Source organism: Epinephelus lanceolatus, chromosome 11 (assembly GCF_041903045.1).
Source record: "Epinephelus lanceolatus isolate andai-2023 chromosome 11, ASM4190304v1, whole genome shotgun sequence".
Taxonomy (NCBI): Eukaryota; Metazoa; Chordata; class Actinopteri; order Perciformes; family Serranidae; genus Epinephelus; species Epinephelus lanceolatus.
Genome location: NC_135744.1, coordinates 11415649 through 11430214, shown reverse-complemented (window position 1 = coordinate 11430214; position 14566 = coordinate 11415649). Strand labels below are relative to the sequence as shown.

Sequence of the window (14566 nt, the reverse complement as noted above, 5' to 3'; positions counted from 1 at the left end):
AATGCCGCTTGATTAGAAACAGACCAATCTTATGTTTAGCTATATTAATTGGCTAATATTTGACTGCATTTAACCCCAGGACAAATTGGAGGGAGGCTTTTTTATGTTTGCCTTGATGTACACATTTATTAGAGGTAGTTTGAGCACATAGAGATTACAGTTCATTGCCCTCAACTTCTTTCATGATAATGAATGAAAATGAATTTTATCAGTTACTGCATGTGCTGGCTCAGAACTGCCCTAGGCTCTGAGTTATTCGAAACTACTTCAAAAGGACAGATCACCGCAAATTCAAAAATACATATTTTCCCTCTGACCTGTAGTGCTGTTTATCAGTGCAGATTTTTTTGGTGTGAGTTGCTGAGTGTTGGAGATATTGGCCAAAGAAATGTCTGCCTCCTCTCAAATATAATGAAACTAGATGGCTTGGTGTGCTCACGGCACCAAAAATATATCTGAAAAACTCAACAGCAATGTCTCTCCAGAAATCATGACCTGGTTACTCAAGATAATCCACAGACCTTGTTGTGAGCACTTTAATGTAGGAACTATTTTCTTTCTACTGAACTATACCCACCAACGGTATCACTAGGGGAAACGTACATCTACTCAAGAACGAAAGGTTCGTGCTCATGACAGTAAACATTAATGGCGTCCTCCTCAGCTGAATTGTTATGTGAGCTAACTCAGTGATTCTAGGTGACCAGGCAGTAGATGCACGCTTTCCTTCTCCACAGTGATAAGGTTGGTGTGTGTAATTGGTAGAAAAAAATAGTTCCTACATGACACTGCTCACAACAATGTCTGTGGATTATTTTAAGTAATCAGGTCATGATTTCTGGAAACGGACATTGCTGTTGAGTTTTTCAAATTAATTTTTTTGGCACTTGGCATCTCGTGCTGTCACTAGAACAAACCTCTCTTCCATGAGTAGATGCACACATCCTTCTGCACAGTGATACAGTTGGCGGGTGTGGATCAATAGAAAGAAAATAGGTCCTATATGAAACTGCTCACAACAAGGTCTGTAGAGTATCATGTGTAAGTGTATTTTTGGCACTTTGAGCACCACAAACCTAGTGCCATCTTGTCCCCATTATATTCAAGAGAAGGCAGACATCTCCATGGCCAATATCTTCAACATTCAACAATTCACACCAAAACAATCTAGACCGATAAATAGCATTGCAGGTAAATTGAAAAATATGTATTTTTTAATTTTAGTCTGAACTGCCCCTCCAAAATACTTGCGGTCAGAAATCCTCCATTTCACCAGTAATACTACATTGTTGTACATGACATACTCCCCAAAAGACTGACCATCACTCATGTATCCTTTTGCACCAGTCAGATATGGTGGACCAAAATATCTTGAATTTCCTCCCGGAGCGGGAACACGGGGAGGTGTATAAGCTGCTATCATCCCACATGCTGATGACTGACCCCATTGCTGCTGACTTCCTTGACAGTGAGTAGCCTACCGGGCAGCCTCTCTGCACACGTCTAGCTCCTGTCTGTTTCTAACACCACATTGCGTGTTGCTGTCTCCCATATCAGGAGGTCAGAAGTTCAGTGTGTGGGAGATATACTGTTTACATAATAGTCAGTGTTGTCATTTTTCATTTATTTTCTTTTGTCTGTCATACAAAAACAAGTCTTGACCCTTGACATCAGTCTTGTCAAGTCCTTGTCTGAGCATTTTTCTGTTTCCTGAGGTTGTTTTCACAATGATAACGTCACGTAAACCTCTTTATATATAGAGAACAGGTTGCCGAATTGGGGTCTAAAGTTTATTGGATTGCTGATTAGCGTTGAACTATGATTAGCCTTTTTGCTAATAATAGGAGCTAGCTTAGTATCATAGTTAAGACTTTAAATCACTGTTATGTTAGCACAGTAATCCAAAGCAATGTAGTATGTGGGGCTCAAGACACTGACCTTAATCCTGTGTTACTATTGGGCTTTTCTGAGGAAGAGAGATGGCAAGGAGCGAGTGTCTTGGCCTATACTTGGAAGCCTAAATAGTGAACTGTCACAGAGCTATGTCTGGAGCGATCATCAGCTCTTTGGCACACTTTAAAATAGACATCCATCTTATTATCTTTCTTGAATAAAAAGGATTGTCTGGATTTTAAACAAAATTACTGCCTCACTGTGAAAATTATGCTGAATCATGTTACACAAGAAAATAATTTTTATATTCATTGGCTGAATTCACATAAAAGGCACCTTCAAGTTGTGCCCAAACTACCTCGGTCTGTCCACTTAAAATGTTTTGAGCTTCTGTGGAATAGTCACCGGCCTGCAGCTGCAAGCAAATTATGCACACTTCCATCATAAATTTGCAGGAATTTTTTAAAGTCTTGTCGAGGTCAAAGTGTTCCATTAGTAAGTTTCTCCTTCAGAGACCTCACATTGGAGAGCGACTGAAGCTTAAAATACATTTGTTATGCAGTCAAACCATAACGCTGCTTCTTTTTTTCTCCCGATGGATGAACGAAACGCATTCATGACTTAATTAAAATATCATGTAACCATTATGCCATCACCCTTTGTTGATGTGAACCCTGTTTAGCAAACATTATCTATTGTCAGATCTATTGAAGTGTGATGAATACAAGGTTTCATATGAATTTTAATCTTTTCTTTAGCATAGAAATTGCACTTTAGATCTTTTATTCTACCTCTTTCCACTCTGTAACCACTGTTTGTTAGTGTCATTCAGAAAAGACAGACATGACAAGAAGCACCTCATTAAGAAGAACTGTGTCATGAATAGGTTGTTAACCTTGAGATAAATCTGCTGTTTTTCAGGTGAGGCACATATTGAATTTTGCTGTCACCTAGCCAGAGGTAACATTGACCCAAAGGAGCCGCCTGTATATGAGTATGTCAAGTTTGTCGGAGATTTCAAGTTTCATAACAATGGTAAGGATTTTTTATTTTCTCCTTTTTCAAAAGACTTGAATGAAAAATACAAAATGTATTTCTTACCTGTAGTGCTGTTTATCAGTCTAGATTGTTTTGATGCAAGCTGCCGACTGTTGGAGATATTGGCCATGGAGTATCTGCCCTCTCTCCAATATAATGGAACTAGATGGCACTGCCAAAAAATACATTTACACAAGATACTCTACAGACCTTGTTGTGAGCAATTTCATGTAGGACCTATTTTCTTTCTACTGAACCACACGCGCCAACTGTATCACTGTGCAGAAGGAAGTGTGCATCTACTCATAGACGAGAGGTTTGTTCCAGTGACAGCACGAGGTATAAACATTAATGGCATCCTCCTCGGCTGAGCTGTAGCGTTAACTAGCTCAGTGGTGCTAGGCAGGCTAGCAGTCGATGCACGCTTCCTTCTGTGCAGTAATATGGTTGGCAGGTGTAGTTCAGTAGAAAGAAAATAGTTTCTACACAAAAATGCTCACACAAAGGTCTGTGGATTATCTTCAGTGACCAAGTCATGATTTCTGGAAAGAGGCATTGCTGTTGAGCGTGGAGTGCTGTCTAGTTCCATTACATCAGAGAGAAGGCAGACATGTCTATGGCCAACATCTCCAACACTCGGCAACTCACACCAAAACATTTATAAATAGCACGTAAAAGTAAAAATATATATTTTTGATTTGGGGGTGAACTGTCCCTTTAAGATTCAGTAAGATGTGTCACTTTAGTGCCGTTAAGGTTAATTGACCTCTTAATTTTGCATTGATTTAACAAACTAAATGGAGAAGAAAAGAAAGATATGTTTTCATGGGATAAAACTGAGATCAATATCACAACCAACTTTTTGCCTTCGTGTACCTTGTCCTGTTTCATATAGTGCCTACATCTTCTTGTAACGGGCTGGATTTGACGTTACCAAGAAGCCTGCAGTCATCGCTGGAGGAGCAGGTCTGCCTCATTGCTACTGTACGATTAGTCACTCCACAGTTTCTAAAGGTAAGACCTTGTGCCTTTGTTTCTCAGTTTGTTTGGCATCTCAAAGAAATATAGCAGGTGGTACGGAAGTCAGTGATTATCACAATGAGCTATGGTCTGAGGCATGAGGGGGATTTTGTTTGAGGGATCACACATTTTGGTCCATGTGAACTCCATCGTGTCAAGCACTCTCTGGAGATTTCATGCTGCACACTGTGTACCTTCCAACTGATTAGATCATTAGGATTCATCTGATCCCATAGGTGCTCTCTGAGTTGAAATCTGGACACTTGGCAAGTTATTGAAGTAAATTAAAGTTGCACTCCTGCAACCTTTCTGAGATCTTGTAATGTGGAGTTTATTATACTTACCTTGACCCTTTTCAAATATAAAAAGAAAGTTAGATGGAGTCAAGGAAAGTCCAAAAAAATGAAGGGTCTGACAGGTCTTTTCATTATGAATTTGTACCCATGCCTTTTGTGCAGCCTTAAAATGTGCTGGAGCTCAGAGAGCAAAAGTGCCAGAAGAACCAGATATATTGGACAGGCTTCAACTCTCCCCCTCTACTTATTCCAAAATGTAAAAGACACTGATTACACTGATTTGCCAGATGGAATGACTGTAACAGAGAAGTCTGGACCATACTGTATGACACATGGAATATTTTTTCCCTCACATTCTCAGACACAAGACAAATCCAGTGCAAATACTGGTTTTAATTTGCAGTTTTTGAGCTTACCATATTTTTCACAATTTCTCCCACAGACATCTTTCAGTTGTCATGTTCATCTGCTCACAATATATTTTAATGTTCAAGGTCACAGCTCTCAGGAAATGTTCAGAACATAAAAACAGTGTGTTTTTGACACAAACAAGTACAACAATGTGTAAACTAAATTGTCAGGCACTGTTGGCAAATGCATGACGCTAGAGCAGCTTAACTTAACTTGAGATATGGTTCATAGTACAAGCACTATACTATACCGAACAGGTAATGACAGTTGCATACAACAAAAATGATTAAATGAATACTTTACCCACAAATTGATCATTTGTGTATCAATCACTCACCACATGTGTTGAATTCGTAAAGAAGCCTATGTTTTTCTCGTTTGCCTTGACGGTGAACGAAGAATCCAAAAATTGAGGAATTCATTGATTGATTAAAGCCAAAGGGGTCTGTATTCAACAACAACAAAACTCTCATACAACGCTTGCGGTATAATGCAGTAAAATTAAAGTCTTATTCATCCAGTTGTATGCTCAGTACTTCCAAAACAGACAGACCTTTCCAACGGGGAAATAAACTGAAATTGAATGCTCTCTTCAAAACCAGACTCCATTGACAAAAACACAAATTCTACCTCGCTGAACATGTGAGTAGCTGGTCTACTGCTGCCTCGATCTGTTAGTGTGTTTGATTTATTGTGTGACTTTGTTTTTTAAAGGGTGTTTTAAAGTTTGGGGTGAGTAAGTGATACACAAATAGTCATTTGGGAAGTGAAGTATTCCTTTAAATCTCCACAACGTTATATTTAAACTGAATACATTGTACTCATGACAACTGTACCAGATTGGCTGATAGGTGTGGACAAAATTGATGAGTTGAAGACAAAACAAAACACAAGGCATAACCTCTTGTTATGGCATAACTCCCCTAACTGTTGAGGCACAAAGAAAGTATTTTAAGATTGGTAATTCCTTGCTTTGCTGTGATTGTGACTTTCTCACTCTTTTGTTTAGGATCTGTGTAATGTGGAAGATCCTTGTGATGAATTCACATCCAGACACAGCCTTGAATGGAAGTTCCTGTTTTTAGATCACAGGTAAAAGATTTGTATGATTCCTTTTGCTGTCACTTGGCAGTGTAGCTTTTAGCAAGACTTTGTTTTTCTCACGTGTTTCTTTTTTGTTTCAGAGCTTCACCAATCATAGGCTATTTACCCTTTGAGGTTCTTGGAACTTCTGGCTATGATTACTATCACGTGGATGACTTGGAGCTGATAGCTCAGTGTCATAAGCAGTGTAAGTAACTCTTGTTGCTTCTCTTTTATCATCCTCCTTCAGCACCACCAGTTCCAGGAACCCATATCTGAAGAATAGCTTGCAGGCAGGGCTGTGGTACTCAAATCCTGTCTGGAGACCACTCTTTTAAAGTACTGCACTTGTCTCTGTCTTGTGCCTTGTTGGGCTTAGAATTGTCTTGATGTCAGGCTATTTCAGTCAGCTCTGTCTGCAGTCTCTTATCCACCACTGCTGTTTTACACAAGTACAACACTTGAGCTCAGCTAATAGCGAATTGTTACAAACACATATCACAGTAACAGGCTGAAGCTGTCAATCTAGCGTCTATATGTAAGTCTGTTTCTCTTAGTTTAACATCTCTTTCAAAATTTGGCAAATTCTTGTTAACCTGCATCAGCCTTACACCAAACAACTTGTTAAGTGTTTTCACTATCGCAGCCAGATTTCCAGTGTTGGAGTAAAATCACAAGTTTAACCTCAGTTGTTGTGAACTTGCGTGATCTCAGTCGTTTGATGTAAGGTCGTCATGAAATTCAGTCCTAGCTGTCTTAAATCAATCCTCTTTTTTTATGTTGATGTTCTGACAAAATCTAACATGTTTAATATTATTTTAAGTTTATAATCTTGGCTCATGCATATAATTAAGTAATAAAGGATGTGAGCATTGTCATGAACCAATAGCTGTGCTCTCCAGCACCAAACAAGAAGCAGCAAACTGGGAGACAGTAAAAATGGATGGCAGTGTGGGGAGGTGCAAGAATATGAACAAGTCTTGGTTATCTTGTACAGTGGAACAGGAGGAGAAAGTGGTGGAGTAATGGAGTAAACAAGATTAGGTGTTTAATGTAACATGTAACTGAGCAAACAACCAGAACTTACTCTAGTGAGAAATCTTAATTTTTGAACGGTTTACCTCTTATTCCCACTGTCTCCTCCCACTTAAATAGTATAGCTATTCAGCCGAGGCTGGTAGCGAGTTGAGGCGACAAAATCCAAAGTGTAAGTTTGAATGCAAATACAGTTTATCTTTATTATTGTATGAATGGCAAATTAACAAGAATACTGTCAACATATAGCGCCTTTATCTTGTATTTCTAGAGTTATGTGTTTTTGTGGCGATGTAACAAATTGTTAATATGCCATATTTCTTAAAAGCAGTTTGGTGTAATATTTTCAACCAAGAGCAGGATGGGAAAGGTCTCAAGAGGAATCTAGTTGTAGTCTTACAAATAGTGACCCTGCAAGATCCCTAGTCTTTGCAAAATCTTAATGTGTGTGTGATGAAAAACTCACATTGTCTTTGGATGTGAGAGGGTGTCAGACTTAAGTCTTTTTAGAGTATTTTTAAAGTGTTGTCAAAGTCTACTAGTGTGTGTTAGACACTAGCTGCAGGCTGAGACAACCAGCCCCTCCTCCCTCTGCCAGTGGTGCCTGCAGGCAGTGAATCACATCAGCTGAGGGATTCCAAAACTCACTCAGTATTTTCATGTCAGTAATATTATTTATTTTATCGATGTTTTAGATTTGTTTCCGGTCAGATATTATTGAGTTTGCGTAACGTACACATATTTGTTTGTTTATTTATCTATCTATTTCTGTCCATTCCAGCTCTGTAATCACTTCATTAGCACTGGAAAGACACTATTGCGAGTGGACCTGGTCTTGGACTTGACTTGGACTTGATTAAGTTGGTCTGGATTACAGCTGTGGTTACAAGTTTCCATTCTTTCTTCTGTCCTCAGTAATGCAGTTTGGAAAGGGTAAATCCTGCTACTATCGCTTCCTGACTAAAGGTCAGCAGTGGATTTGGTTGCAGACTCACTACTACATCACTTACCACCAGTGGAACTCCAAACCTGAGTTCATCGTCTGTACCCACACTGTTGTCAGGTAAGCCTGATTGTTGCACCTTGGGGTACTCTGACGTCTGCAAAGGGAGGGATGTGTGCACTTTATCAGTGTTCTTGGATTTGGGATGTGTGTACGGCGTAGGCTTTCTTGACAAAAATGTGTTAAGATTCAGGTTAAATCAAAGAAACACTTGTCAAACATATTCTGTCTGTGTGCTGTTTTTCAGTTATGCTGAAGTGCGAGCTGAAAGGAGGAGAGCATTTGGCTTTGAAGAGCTGTCTCCACCTGAGATAGCTCCCTCGTCAGTGAAGGTAAAAGTTATGTGAGGTTTACAAGGTCAGCCTTTATTTGAGCTTCAGATGTGGCCCTCGGTTTTGAACATCCTTCTGTGTTCCAGGCTCAGGAGCTCTACTTGGACATCTGCTCCACACTGGACCCTCCGCGGGACAGAAACAGTGGTGCACGTTCGGTGTCCTCCCACAGCTCCCGGAAATCCTCCCACACAGCGATGTCAGACTCTGCATGTGAGTCATCCTCTGCTCCCTTAAGTGCTAACTCACTCAGTAGCGGGTCAATATGCACAGAAACCGGGCTCCTATATGGCTGAAGGGACTGTTGTGCCATTTAAATTTAGCTGGGAAAAATAGCATTCTTTGCTGTTGAGAAATTACAGATGCTAAGACTTTCCGAGGCAGCTAATGATGCGACTCCCGGTGTTATTCACTGCAGTAACAGTGATGAAGCTCAGCTCAGCTACATGTTTTTGAACATGTAGAATCAAATTGTTGAAGGAGAATCAACCTGACAAATCCAACAGTTGATCTGAGGAGACTGAGGTAGAATACTTCTGTAACTAAGCAGATCAGGAGTTAATAAAACACCTACCTTAATGTGGGTGACGATGCATCAATGATGAAATGTTTCCAAGGCTTACTTTAGCGTACCCTGTTTGTTTGAGCCTCCGGTCTCTCTGACTTTAGCTGCTCTTCCACCCACCGTCTAATGTACTAAGACACTTCACTTCCATCTGGATGTTTATGAATAATACGCAGTGGCAGACTCATTACAGTTGCTGTTCATAAACATAGCTGCTGCTACCTTCCCACACATAAATACACTTTCACTATTTCCAAAGACGAATTCATAAAACTGCGTCTGTCAGAAAAAAAAAACCTAGTAGATGCTTTCTTTTTTTTTGCTTCATTGTGCATCGGGTACAAAGAAAAAAAGCATCCGCTGAATGCATCACAGTTTGTGGGTTTCAGTCAGAGGCAGCATGAGGTGGCAATCAAGGGCCAGTGAATCAGCAGCATTGTTATAAAACCAGAAAGGAAGTGTATTTCATAAGTTTTTCTGCCTTTCCCTCAGAAAGGCTATAGTTACTCTGTTTAGGAAGAATTGACAATCCCCCCTGTAAAGTGGAAGCAGAGAAGTTTTTGGATTTAACTCTATATTATGGAGTAAATGTAGACTGTACAATGCAATGGCTAGAGAATAACGACACCATCTGTGTGGTGCATATGGCCACGTTCTTTTGGCAGCGTGTAGACAGCCTACTCAGCTGATTTCTTTTCTTACCCATCTTCCCACTTAACGGTGCTGCTAATGCAGAGCTGAACGACCATCTCCAGAATCACTCTCCTCCCAGCCAACGGTTTGTTCAACATCTGCCTGGTTAGCACGTGCGAACACAGCAGCAGCAGTTAAATGGTTCCGACAAACTTATATCACTGAAATGGCTCGACTATGTTGTTAACAGATAATAGGCTTTCAGTAATGTTAGCCATGTGATGCTAGCAGTTAGCCCTGTCACTGTGTGTAAGCAGGTGGACTCTCACCAACTGTCCCCACCCAGCTCTGAGCTCACTCCCACAGCAGTAGTCTTCTAGCAGAGGGCACTAAAGTGTGCATGTAGTACAACAAACCTCCCGCTGCTTAAAAACAACAATGCATTTGGTCCTTGCAAATGGAAATTATATATGTATTTATGCGCATATAGAGTGGGGAAATTATCTCTGATCACAAGTCATCACTCAAGACGCATGTGGAGACACATTCTAATGCCAGGTGGGAACAGACTGACTTTGAGCTCTCCACACAAGAGGCATGTTAATACCAGGTGGGAACAGGCTCAAAGACAGTGCCTCAACCATCGCATAGCCAGAACAGGAAGAGGATAGTGCTTTTGTTTTCTGCAGTAGGTATCGGTAGCAATCCCCAGTTACCAAAGAGTATCAGTGTAAGTTCTGTGTAGGTACTATCACCTGTAGCTGAAATGGTGGAGTGACTGTGGAAGAGAAAATGTAGTGTGTCCTGTGTCCTTGGCAGTAGTTGCTAGGCTCTGAGGAAACGGAGAGCGATCTGGTTGTCTTTGCGACAGCAGCGCCAACAGTAATACCAGTTGGGAATGCTGGGGGGAGGGCAAGTTGAAAAGTTTCCACTTTAAAGAGGACACATAACGTAAGAGAAATGCTATGTTCAGTGTATGTTCCGGTATTATTAATACAATAATGCCAGTTAAAATCAAATTGATCATGTGGCGTCAATAGAGACCTTATTGTTTTTTTGCCTCCGCACCACGGCATTATGTTTTCGGGTTGTCCGTCTGTCTGTCCCATTCTTGTGAACATGATATTTCAAGAATGCCTCGAGGAAATTTCTTCAAATTTGGCGCAAGCATCCACCTGGACTCAGCGATGAATGGATTAAATTTGGTGGTCAAAGGTCAAGGTCACTGTGACCACTGTGTCTATCTCATTCTTGTGAACGCGATATCTCAGAACAGCTTGAGGAAAATAACTTCAAATTTGACACAAACCTCCCCTTGGACTCAAGAATGATGTGTTTAGAATTTGGTGGTCTGAGGTCGAAGGTCACTCTGACCTCACAAAACATGTTTTTGCCATTACTCAAGAATACATACATAATTATGACAAATGTCACACCAATGTCTAATAGAGTAAAATGATGAAGTAATCGGGGCGTCGGTGGCTTAGTTGATAGAGCAGGCGCCCCATGTACAAGGCTGTTGCTGCAGTGGCCCAAGTTCGATTCCAGCCTGTGGCCCTTTGCTGCATGTCACTCCCTCTCTCTTTCTCCACACTTCACACTTTGCTTTCCTATCAATTAAAGGCAAAAAATGGCCAAAAAAAAAAAGATGAAGTGATGACATTTTATATCCCAAAAGCTCAAAGGTCAGCTTCACTGTGACATCATAATGTTCTGCAAAAACACTTTCTGGCCATTTTTCAACACCCTAACTCAGCAACAGAAGGGGAGACATTTGGTCAGAAACTGAAGTGGTGACACTAATCTTGGGTGGCCACCTTGGAACTGCTAATTGTTTTTACAGATGTGGATATAGACCACAAGTGCAACTTGACTGGTGCACGGAGGCATACAAACATGAGGCGGTAATTAGGTTGATAAATATTTTATGTGTATCTTAATGAAAAATAGACTTTAATGCCTAATCTTTAAATGAAAATTATTGAACATAATCAAAAATGTTATTCAAATTTTCAACTCAGTCTTCAGATTAAAGGATGTATAATAAACTATCCCACATCTAGACTTTGAATGTATCTTGCCTTTGTTGTAGTTATCAGCTGTCATTTGACAAAGATTGACAGTTAGTGATAATGATCTAACTGAACATATCCTCAGTCCACTATCACTGAACTGTGTTAAGAGATGACCTGTCTCTCTTGCAGCAGCTAACTCCTTCACAGAGGCCTGCACACCATCATGGCAGTCTGCTTCCATTGGGACAGAGAAGGCATCTGCCAGACTCCAACCCAGTAGTTCAAAGGTTAGTTTGCAACGTTTACGTGTCTCTGTCTGTCTTGTGAGCTGAAAATGGTCCGTGGGAAACAGCAGTGCAAAGCTCATGCAGTATCGTGTCACAGATTGTGCTAAATTGTAAAACTTTGTCATTTTCCCTGTAGAATTTGGCACAAAGGCAAAATTCCTTTGACCTCGTTCCCCAACTGAGCCTCCCCCTTTCTCCTACCTGCAGCAAGCACTCCGCAATGGTTAGTGTTTAGACTTCTTCTCCTGCCTGTTGCCTTCCTCTCCTCTGTTTGTGTACAATATCTTATTGTTATGACTGTTGCCGCTGTATGTGTTTATTTCATCTGTTGCTTGTGCCTACAGTGTCTCCAAGCCCAGTTATAAGATTGTGTTGTAAAATCAAGAAAGAAAGATGGTTTAAAAAGAGAAGAAGCATCAGGATTATACTTGAAATGTGTTTTTTGATGTAGCTTTTTACATATTGTTTGTATTTTTCTCAAAAGAAATCACTCAGCCATTTAATTTTTTGACTTGCAAAACCAATTTCACAGAAAAAGTGGGAAGAATCACAAGAATAAGCCATTACATGACTCATGCTAACTGATTATCTCCTCATTTGCTACGTTCACTGGAAAAGAAAAGAAAACACATAACTGAAGTACAAAAACCACCAGGCTTTTCTTATTTCTTTTTCAAACTGCTTTTTGGGATCCTGTCTTTGAAGCAACAGCAAACACAGCAGCAGCAGCAGCAGCAGCAGCAGTCGTCGTCGTCGCCCATGTATCAGCTGCAACAGCCTCAGCTCTGTGTAATGAACCAGCTGAAGGAGCAGCTGGAGGAGAGGACGCGCATCCTGCAAGCTGACATTAAGACGCAGCAGCAGGAGCTGCACGACATTAAGGAGAAGCTTCACCTCGCTAATCTCCAGGTAACCTTCCCACAAAGATAAAGGAAAGATAAAGAAACAAAACTATCACCCATGGCATGCAGTACTAAATTTCACTTTAAAAATTTTTTAAAAAAAGCAGACTTTAATCTCTACATAAACAAATATTAGGCTTTTATCTATCACCTGTTAAGGAAAACCAACATAATACTGTGAGCTTACATTACTTAAGCCCTCACAGTAATGGTGGAATGGCCCCACCAAGAGGCCAGCACAAACCAGTTCAGTCACAAGTACTCTAACCACTATGACCCCCATACAGTTAACATGCACAGAGAAGAAACTGGTGAGTGTAGAAGTGTTTGATTAATAAAGACAAGTTGTCTATTTCATTGTCTGCTGGGTGCAGAGGTGACTTGAGATGAGCTGTGATGTAAATCACAAATTTCCATGCAACAGATTAAGAGTTAGCTAATCAGAATTAAACCTGGGGCCTCACCTCATTACAGAAAGTTCCCAAGTCTGGAATCCGATCTTATCTCAGTTTAGTGTGGCATTTAGGATTTTTGGTATTACAGAAGTTTGCTAACTGCATTTAGGAAAATATCCTATCTTATCTCAGGATAGGAATTTAGTTATTATAGAGCTGTACTAAGTAAGGGATTTGCTAAGTTAGAAATCCTAAGTTAGGATGGCATAGACCCTGTCCTAAGGTTATAGTAGCTGCTAAAATGGCAGCAGCACTGTTCTTAGGTCTGTATAGCAAAGACAATAAAGATGGGGAACAGCATGAACACTGAAATATAATGATTTAAAGGCTACTCAGACTGTAGGACGATGCTTTTAATTTCAACTAAAATTTCAGATAAATAAATATGAATTCATAATTAATTTAAGAAGAAGAAGAGAAGAAACTTTCAAAATTATGGGATTTCCTTGTCTCCACTGACACAGTTAGTGCCTCCCTGTAGCTAATATTAAACGCCTGTGGGGTTGTTGTTGTTGTTTTTTGTTCACGATAGCAAGTTTCCTAGCCAGTGATAAACGAGAGCCATTGATATTATCGCATGTCTCTTTTGAGTAGCTTACGGGTGGATTGGATTTCTTAAGATAGGAGATATGAGATAAAATAGGACACAGCTGTGAGTTTAGGGATTGCTTTTGTAACACAAAGATCAGATTTTTCCTCTTTGAAACTTAAGTTAAAATAGGACAAGGCTTAGGCAATGTCAGTTTTTTTCATGACTTCCTAAAATTTCACCGGGCTATATGGTATAAGACAGTATTTGTGTGCAGCGCAAGCTTGCTGGCCAACTACTTACAGGACTGTAACGTTATCTGCAGTCGCCATGTCTGCCAGTTCAGCTGCCTGTTCCACCACTAGAGACTGACCTCTGGTGGTGTGCCATGTGCACTACATACAGTACATCCTCACTGCAACATCTCTCTATGAATTTAATAGAAAGATGAACGTGTGTAATTTTTTATGGTTTTCAGAATCATACCGTCTAGAAATACCATTGTGTACTGGCAAAAAAAAAAAATTAAAGATAAATTAAAAGCTTTCTAAGTAAATGAAGGATAGATCAGTATTTTCTGTCTGTGTGTGTGTAAGATGTTGTTACAGCAGCCTACCCACAATGACTTTGGCCAGGCCCAGCAGCAGCAGCAGCACCCCCAGCAGCAGGGCTCAGGCAGGCCGGCCCAGCAGAGTCAGTCAGGGGTGATCAGGCAGCTCTCAGGCCACCCTAAACCACCGTCCTGCGGGGCCCACAGCTCATCCCCTCACTCACTCCTGAGAGAGAACAGCTCGCCCTCAACGCAGGTACACAGCTGCACATGACAAACCCAAGTCTGAAACAACTGTCAGAAAACTGTTCGAACACAGCTGTCTAGAAAGGGAGAGGATGATACTGAGTCGGATTACCTTCAGTCATTAGCCTCTAATGATGAGTAGCCTGCTTCAGCACTCACAGCACAACAGGAGGCAGGTTATGGAGTCAGCCGTTAATGTCAGTCAATTATTGAAAGATACACACATCACAACAACAGGTGGTAGTGTCGTGTTCAGCTTCTCAGCCATATGCT

General features: G+C 40.6%; 1 protein-coding gene across 7 annotated transcripts in view; it reads left to right on the top strand.

The window, feature by feature from the left end:
* Nucleotides 1–14566, top strand: part of npas2 (neuronal PAS domain protein 2) — a 61513-nt gene that overhangs the window by 40222 nt on the left and 6725 nt on the right. For 3 of the 7 annotated variants that reach the window (XM_033642864.2, XM_033642892.2, XM_033642856.2), the window contains exons 7-18: nucleotides 1348–1468; nucleotides 2815–2928; nucleotides 3827–3945; nucleotides 5668–5750; nucleotides 5843–5949; nucleotides 7692–7839; nucleotides 8027–8111; nucleotides 8198–8324; nucleotides 11514–11611; nucleotides 11748–11834; nucleotides 12317–12520; nucleotides 14094–14303. In XM_033642864.2, the coding sequence (XP_033498755.1) occupies nucleotides 1348–1468; nucleotides 2815–2928; nucleotides 3827–3945; nucleotides 5668–5750; nucleotides 5843–5949; nucleotides 7692–7839; nucleotides 8027–8111; nucleotides 8198–8324; nucleotides 11514–11611; nucleotides 11748–11834; nucleotides 12317–12520; nucleotides 14094–14303 (1503 nt within the window). The remainder of the gene's footprint in view (nucleotides 1–1347; nucleotides 1469–2814; nucleotides 2929–3826; nucleotides 3946–5667; nucleotides 5751–5842; nucleotides 5950–7691; nucleotides 7840–8026; nucleotides 8112–8197; nucleotides 8325–11513; nucleotides 11612–11747; nucleotides 11835–12316; nucleotides 12521–14093; nucleotides 14304–14566) is intronic. The other 4 variants (XM_078172251.1, XM_033642901.2, XM_033642873.2 and 1 more) reach the window with 3 other exon arrangements.